This window comes from Cebus imitator, unplaced genomic scaffold (genome assembly GCF_001604975.1).
Source record: "Cebus imitator isolate Cc_AM_T3 unplaced genomic scaffold, Cebus_imitator-1.0 Scaffold658, whole genome shotgun sequence".
Classification (NCBI taxonomy): Eukaryota; Metazoa; Chordata; class Mammalia; order Primates; family Cebidae; genus Cebus; species Cebus imitator.
This window is the reverse complement of record NW_016107973.1, coordinates 295,199-302,399: the sequence shown is the minus strand read 5'-3', so window position 1 is coordinate 302,399 and position 7,201 is coordinate 295,199. Positions and strand designations below refer to the sequence as shown.

Below are 7,201 nucleotides of genomic sequence, written 5' to 3'. Positions count from 1 at the left end.
TAATTCCCACCATGAGTCTTAGAGAACTTATCCACAGCCTAAACGTCCTGGGAATGTTTTCCGGTCCATACCAACACCCAAGAATCACTATCTGGTAGCTTGACACAGCAGCCTCTTCTAGCTTTCCTGTTTTGTATTGTTGAAGCTGCAATTCTGGGTCTCAATTTCTCCAATTAAGTTTATTCTCTCATGCTAGCTGGTACAGATGGAGAAATGCCTAGGCTTGCCCACTAGTAAAAGACAAAACCCTTTGGCCTTTCATATGACACATAGAAGAGTAAGTCATAAATAGTACCAAAAAAAATTAAGGCATGATTTGCAATGAGGAAGAAAGTAATTACCTTTTAAATTCAGGGTAGAAAACAATGTGCAGAATGATTTCAGCTCCTTGGGAAATGAAAAATACAAATGGGCAGAATAAGATACAAAGGACATCTAACAAGTTGCCCTTTGCTGATGACTCCAAATCTACATCTTACTGAATAAAGTTTTGGGCACCTACTATTTCCAACACTGCCAGATAAAATCCATCTATTCATCTTAGACTTTTCTCCTGACCTTCAGCCAGATGTGGCCAAATGTCTAATGGATACATGAATTTGGAGGAAGTTAAGAATTGTAACACTTGGCATGAGCATCATCCACTGTAAAATTAAACCATTAAAATCAGTCTCCAAGCTTTGAAGGCCACCACCTCAAACTGTCCTTCAGGAGGACTGTAAGTAGTGTGGTGAGATGGGTTCTGGTGTCTGGCAAAACAGCTATGCCACCTGCCTGCTGTGGAAATCTAGGAAAAAGGATTTACCCCCCCTCATTCTCATTGGAGAGTACTCAGAATAATGAGTTCTAATAAAAACACAAGTACCTAGGGAAAAAATAACCTTGTGAAATATGGTGCCAACAGAGTGTCTGATAGAGAATAGGCACTCACAAAATGTTTCCCCTCTTTTGTGAGACGACTTTGACATAAATAAAACAGCCTGACAATTTAAGAGTTATCAATGTAGAAGCAAAATTAAAATTGAACAAATAATACATTCTGTCTGAGATTTTGGGTCATTTCTGTGTTGTGGAATGAGTATCTGATACAGCTGGAATAGGAGAAAAATATTAGTTTCTCTTACATTAAACAGCCTATAAAAAACCCTGCCTCCTTTATGTAGAGAGTGCACATTTGGCCATGAGCGTGCACGTGCACACACACACACACACTCTCTCTCTCTCTCTCTCTCTCTCTCTCTCTCTCTCTCTCTCGGTACTCTTAGTTATCTTAGTATGTGTGTATGCCTTACTTCTGCAACTAGATTACAAACTCAAGGATATTTTCTTTTTTGCCACTTTAAGCCACAGATGGATCTAAGCAGATACTAATGAGCAAGTTATCTTACAATGAACTGGCTCACTATCTTAAATAAAATGTTAAAAATATGCCAATCTAGACAAGATAAAAATCAACAAAGATTTTCAGCCCAAGATTTAATATTCATCTGATACCCCCAAAATAGTTTAGCTCAAACCTAGAGCCTGTCTTTGTGTTAAAGATACGGCATACAACTTGTACACTGTAATAACCAAAACATGATACAAGGCTCTTTGAGAACATATAGCCTGCTACAGTTTGGAGATGGTGCAAAGTGTTCTATCTCTGGCTCATTTACATTGTTTCAACAATCCCTTTAAATTCCCTGAAAATGTCCATGAGTGTATCAACAACTACAATTGAGCCCTTTCTGATATGCGCCTTTATAAATATGGCCACACCACTAACAAGATTGGCAAGCCAATTATTTGTTCAATTTTAATTTGCCTGTTTATGGTTAAAGATGAGTTTTGACACTGCCAATGACTTCATATTGATCGTGTCTCTGGCTGTAGTTGGATGTTCAGACATATTTAAAAGTACTTTTACAACAAGATTTCTGGTTTTGTACTTTCCTGAGGATGGCAGATGAAAAAGCTCTGACTTGTCCCTGGCAACAATGTAGTGATGGACAAAATCAGCAGTCGGTTGTCCTAGAATCTTTAATCTCGTGAGTTCAAGGGAAATGACATGGTGTCTTTACACATATGCTTAACATGTCATTCAATTTTGCATTGTCCTTCATCCCCAGAAGGAGGATTCAGAGTAAAATAATTTTCTCATTTCTGGGGAAGGAAAACTGAGCAAGCTTTTAATAAGTGTCACTACACCATTTTATTAATAAACTCTAGGGCAAATGGGTGAACAGTATGGATACCCATGGCAATCTGTGCTATTTTATGAAGAAGAGGATCAGTAGTTGACTTAAGTATGCTAACAAGTTTTTCAAATTCCTCAGAATTCATATAGCATTCCATTTTGCAAGGACAAGCAAATGGCTTAATCCCATTTACCTCCCTGATCCTGATTTGGCGTCTAATCTCATCTATGGTCTGGATGCAAGGGTCAGAACCAAAAGGACCCTCAGGGACAGGCTGTGAGCATGAGCGAGTATTCCTAGAAGAGTGGCAAGCTGTTGCCACAGGCAAAGAACTGGCATTTTCTTCAGCTGAGGCCAGAACAATATATGAAGGAGGGCTTGCCTCAGATGGTGCCTGGGATCTAAATCCTAACACTGCTGGAGTTACAGCAGGGGCTTTGGGCCAGATAGTCACCTCAGACCAGTCCTTGGGCCTATCTTTTTCATTAATTTCATACACAGGCAGAGGCTTAATTATCCTGCTCACAGGTTTAGGATTAGGGTCAAAACTAGTATCATCTCCTTCCCAAAACCAGCTCCCAATAACATTCTCTTCCTCCTCCTCCTCAGCCCCTGACCTAGGTTTGCAACCAGCCGCAGCCGCAGGCTCCAACTCCTCAGCACAGACCTGGGCACCAATTTCAGGCTTATCATTCTTAGCACCAAAATGATTACCAGCCTCTTGTCCATTCCAGAACTGGGAGTTGATAGTGGCCTCTTCCACAGCCCAGACCCAGGCATCAGTACCAGCCTCATTTTTACATAGGGAGCTGGTGGACTCCTTCCCAGCCTTGAGACTGAAAACTCCGGTGACTTTGCCCAGGGCTTTTGCAGAGCTCCTTCCTTCATCTCAGCAACAAACTTGTTCTTAGACACTGCCTTCATCTCTGCCACAGCATCGGTCTGAGACCCTGCCTCATCTTTGGTTTTGGCCCAGGTCTTGGCTACAAGCCTAACCACACCAGTAGACTCTCTCTCTGCTCCAGCTTTAGCTTCTACAATAGCCTTTTTTTTCAGTTTTATCTTGGGCTCTTGTCTTATTCTTAGTCCCAGTCATGGTTGAAGCCCAGTTATACGTCCCTGTCCAGTCTTGGCCTTGGTTCTCAATGTGTCCTAGGTTGATGTCTTAACAGTCTTTTACTGGGTCAGGGAAAAACTTGGTAGCAAGAGTTAGAGTCAACTGTCAATTCTGCAGTCACAGAGTTCTCTTTCCAAACATACAGCGTCTGCCAATGATACAGAGGGCAGAGGCACACTCAGGCTGGGGAAGAATGAATGTTGTCAAGTGCAGACCTGCTGAAGGTGATGGTCTTCCAACAATCCAAAGCCACCACAGCTACCAGTGGAGATGGACCTGAGGTTGAAGAAAGAAACTGGCTTTGAGTCTTGTCCAGCTGTGCTTCTCTATGCAAACAGCCACACAGAAGGACATAGGAGAGTAGAAATGAATTGTGTAGAAGTGAATTAACAGAAAACTCTACTACTTCATTTTATACCTTGCACACTGCCACTAATGCTCAACAATGTCCTTCCCAAGCACTGCCATTCTTTTACTCTGCATCAAACAGGAACAAAGATGGAGGTAAGCTTGCTCAGAGTAAGAAAGGCTAAAGGAGTACCCAGTCCCTTTGGATCCATGCTAGTAGGTCCACCACTCAAATATATACCACTAGACTCCATAGGTGTATTCAGGAAACCCTCACACCAACCTGCACTGATCCAGTGCAATTCTTCCTCCTTCCTTGTTTCCAGTGTTGATAAGCCCTATAGTTAAGCCATGGGCAGGCCTATGGACAAAAATACAGCTGGGATTGGAATTTTGAGTATTTGGTTAACAGACCTGCACTATAATCTCTAAACCAAAAACCTGCCTTTCCAAATCTAGGACTTTGGTTATGTAACACTCCTGGCCTCTGAGTACTCCTCATGGCTTCTCTTCCCATTTCCCGTCCCAATGTCTACCAATTACCTCATCGGCATAATCCTGGCTTACCCCACCCCATCACTTGTACACAAATGTGAGGTCAGAGGTGTCTGGAAAGCTGGAAGACAATGGCTCCAAAATGTGATCTGGTCTAACCCACTTGGCAACAGCCTCTCCATAACCCCAATCAACAGGGGTGCTCACACTTAAACCTACCTTGGATCCAAATAAATAGTTTTTGTTCTCTTAATTAACTTCCAAGGGAACAGCTACATACAGATCTCTACAGGAACCTAGAAAGGAACAGACCTAAGGATAGAAAGGAAGGCAGAGGAAAGAAAATAGAAGAGACTAAGATGATCCAATGCCCATAAAAAGGCTTATAACATATGCATTTGAATATTCAAGGCCATTTTAAATGTCTCCCACCTGTCTGCTCTTCCCCAATGATTCCCCAGCCATCACCCCAAGACCTGCAGCCTGATTACACCTCCTGCCAACTTTGAAGCCAGTCATTTTCCCAACAGAAGTTATACTCCTTCCCTGAACAAAAATATGAGGTGCAGAAATAGGTAGTGGAAACATAGGTAAATGTACTTAGAAGGCAGGCAGGGAAGATAATGGAGACTGTTATTTTAATACCATCTGTGCATGTACCTCCCCTTCCCCATGCATACCTAGATCCTACCTCATTCACCATTTATGTTAGCCTGCTCATACAGCAGGGGTTCTCAGGAGATGCTATCCTTCCCACCAAAGAAGAGTCCTCTAGCTAGGGAAGAGTCACACCCTACAAAAAGAAGGAAGAGCAATTAGCCAAAAATAACCCCGAGACTTTGTTAACAATGGTAGAAAAATAGCAGGTTAAGGGACAGATTACCAAATTCGGATTATAACACCTCCTTTTAGAGAATCAGAAACTAAGTAAATGAAGTCTCCCAACTCTCATAGCTCCTCAGATATCCACCATCACAAATGCCATGCATTCTTCCGTGGGACTATTTCTGTACCAAAATGAGGGGGTCTGTGAGGAGTGGCTGGAGATAGTTTTGGTTTCCAGAACCAGAAACTGAAGCAGCTGATTGACTTCAAATGTTCTAAATTGACCCTTAAAAAAGATTTCTCCTCTACTCAGAACCCACATTCTCACACATCATTACATTACTTAAAGAGGATCAGCAAGTTGAGAAAACAGATCCTGAACAAGAAAGGTGGATAAATATTACTCTGGTATTTACACGGACCACTGTTGTGAAATTCGACCCAGTCTACACCCTGTCCATTTGCTTGCACAAAATTGGATGTGGGGATCTAAATATGTAAGACAATAAAGCAGTGCAGTATTAAAAGGCGGTTAAACGTTTCATTTTAGTGTCTTCATAATCCACCCACTCACGGTTCCACTTCTGGAGAATCCACTAGACCTATCGCGCAGACAGGAGACTTTGACATCAACCTGGAGCCTGTGGGACGGCACCCAGGACAGGGGCCCCACAGGTCCCTTTCCGGAATCAGGGTCCGGAGTAGGGAACGTGGCCCACCTCCCGCGGGCTGGGCACAGAGCTGGGATGCCCCCCAATGGCCTCCCTGGGCGAACCCCACAAGGGCTCCCGCTCCGCCATTTCTCCTCCAGGAGCCTACCCCCAGCCCTCTCTGGGCACAGACACCGTCGAGGGCGGGGCGCGGGCGCCTGCAAAGCTGGCTGGGAAGCGGTCAGCGCGGTTCTCCTCCGGAGGATCCGACTCCGGAGGATCTGACGGTGCTTCCCGAGTCAGCCCCTCAGCCCTTGGCCCAGCCCGGCCTGGCCCGCACCAGTCACCGCCTCCTCATCGCCAGGGGTCTCCGGCATTGCGCACCTCTCTCCAGCGCCTGGCTCCGACCGGATCGTCTCCTCGTTGCCAGGCTGACAGGGTCCGCGGAGCAGGCTGCCAGCCGGGACACCCTGGCAGACCACCCCCCGCACCCTGGTCCCCTACTCACGCACCCCCACTTGCCTTCAGAGGCCCAGGGCCCAGGTCGTCAGCCTCCCCCTCCTCTCCTCAGCTCTCCTTTGGCGGCTCCTCACTTGGATTCCCACCGCTTTCCCCGCGTTCCGAATGGCAAAGAGGCGTCCCGCCCCCCACGCCTCTGCAGCAAAGTAGGCAGGGGCTGCGCAGGATGCGGCAAGAACAGCTCGCCGCAAGGGTGTCGGGAAAGGGGGGCGGAGGGATACGGCGCGAAAGCGCTCGACGCCCCCTCCCAGGCCCACCGTAGTTCCGTAGTTCCGACCCAGAGGTGGGCGGGGCCACCATGAGCCCCAGCCTGGATGTGCGTGTTGGCACCAGGCTGCGTCAGGAGGCCCTCGCAGACCCTAAAACGTGGCGACCACCACCATATTTCTGGCGCTGCTACAATATGTGGGACCAGCGGGCGGCTGGGGACCAGGGCGGGGGACAGGATCGGGAGGTCGGGAAGAGCCGCACTGGAGGGAGCAGCGGATGGATACCAAGCCGCCCCTTGGTGTGTCTGCACCCCCTCCCAACCCTCCCCCGACAAGAACTGCTGGGTGTCTGCCCCCTCCCTCTCCCCAGTCCTCTCACCCTCCCTCCTGGACGCTAATGGGAAAGAGGGTGTTAGCACTGTAGTCTGGGAGGGGAGAGATGATTTCGGGCTAGACAGGCCCATGGCTCTAAGGTGGTCCTCCTGTGCGTTTCTTTCCCTGCTTCATGGAGTCACTCAGAGGAGAAGGTACACCTGCTCTTAAGTGAACTCCAGAGCAGGGGGCTCCCATCAAGGCCTCACCACTGCTCCTCCTGTAAAAGAAGGTAGACCTAGACCTCTAACCCTAGGAAATCAACCACTGGTCTGCACCAGACTCATTTCTTTCTGCTACATTGCTTTTTCTCATTTCAAATGGTGGCTCACATTGGCATTGCATTGTCCCCACAGTTGTCCCCAAAAGCGGACCTTTCCCTGTCAACACCCACAGGAGGTCATAGCAGTCCTCCCTCTTTGATGGCTCCAGGTAGGGATGGTCTTGGCGCCTCTCCACTGTTCTGTCAGGAGAGGGGACCACTAT

The 7,201-nt window shown here is 46.9% G+C and overlaps 2 protein-coding genes and 1 long non-coding RNA gene across 4 annotated transcripts in view; 1 reads left to right on the top strand and 2 right to left on the bottom strand.

Annotated features, from left to right (window-relative positions):
• The window catches only part of LOC119469451, a 90,045-nt gene extending 85,112 nt beyond the window's left edge, over positions 1-4,933 (bottom strand). For both annotated transcript variants that reach the window (XR_005198266.1, XR_005198267.1), the window contains exon 1: positions 4,832-4,933. This is a non-coding gene — a long non-coding RNA (uncharacterized LOC119469451). The remainder of the gene's footprint in view (positions 1-4,831) is intronic.
• The window catches only part of LOC108295769 (basic salivary proline-rich protein 4-like), a 37,876-nt gene extending 31,200 nt beyond the window's left edge, over positions 1-6,676 (top strand). The window contains exon 2 of the mRNA XM_037734728.1: positions 5,516-6,676. Within this exon, the coding sequence (XP_037590656.1) occupies positions 5,722-6,396 (675 nt within the window). The 5' untranslated portion in view covers positions 5,516-5,721 and the 3' untranslated portion in view covers positions 6,397-6,676. The remainder of the gene's footprint in view (positions 1-5,515) is intronic.
• On the bottom strand, positions 1,655-4,912 carry BHLHB9 (basic helix-loop-helix family member b9). Its single transcript, XM_037734724.1, is given in 9 exon segments — positions 1,655-2,031; positions 2,034-2,134; positions 2,136-2,193; positions 2,196-3,050; positions 3,053-3,230; positions 3,232-3,573; positions 3,929-4,006; positions 4,360-4,452; positions 4,821-4,912. Coding segments are annotated over 6 exon segments (1,614 nt in total). The 5' UTR covers positions 3,277-3,573; positions 3,929-4,006; positions 4,360-4,452; positions 4,821-4,912.
• Positions 6,677-7,201: the final 525 nt, after the last annotated feature.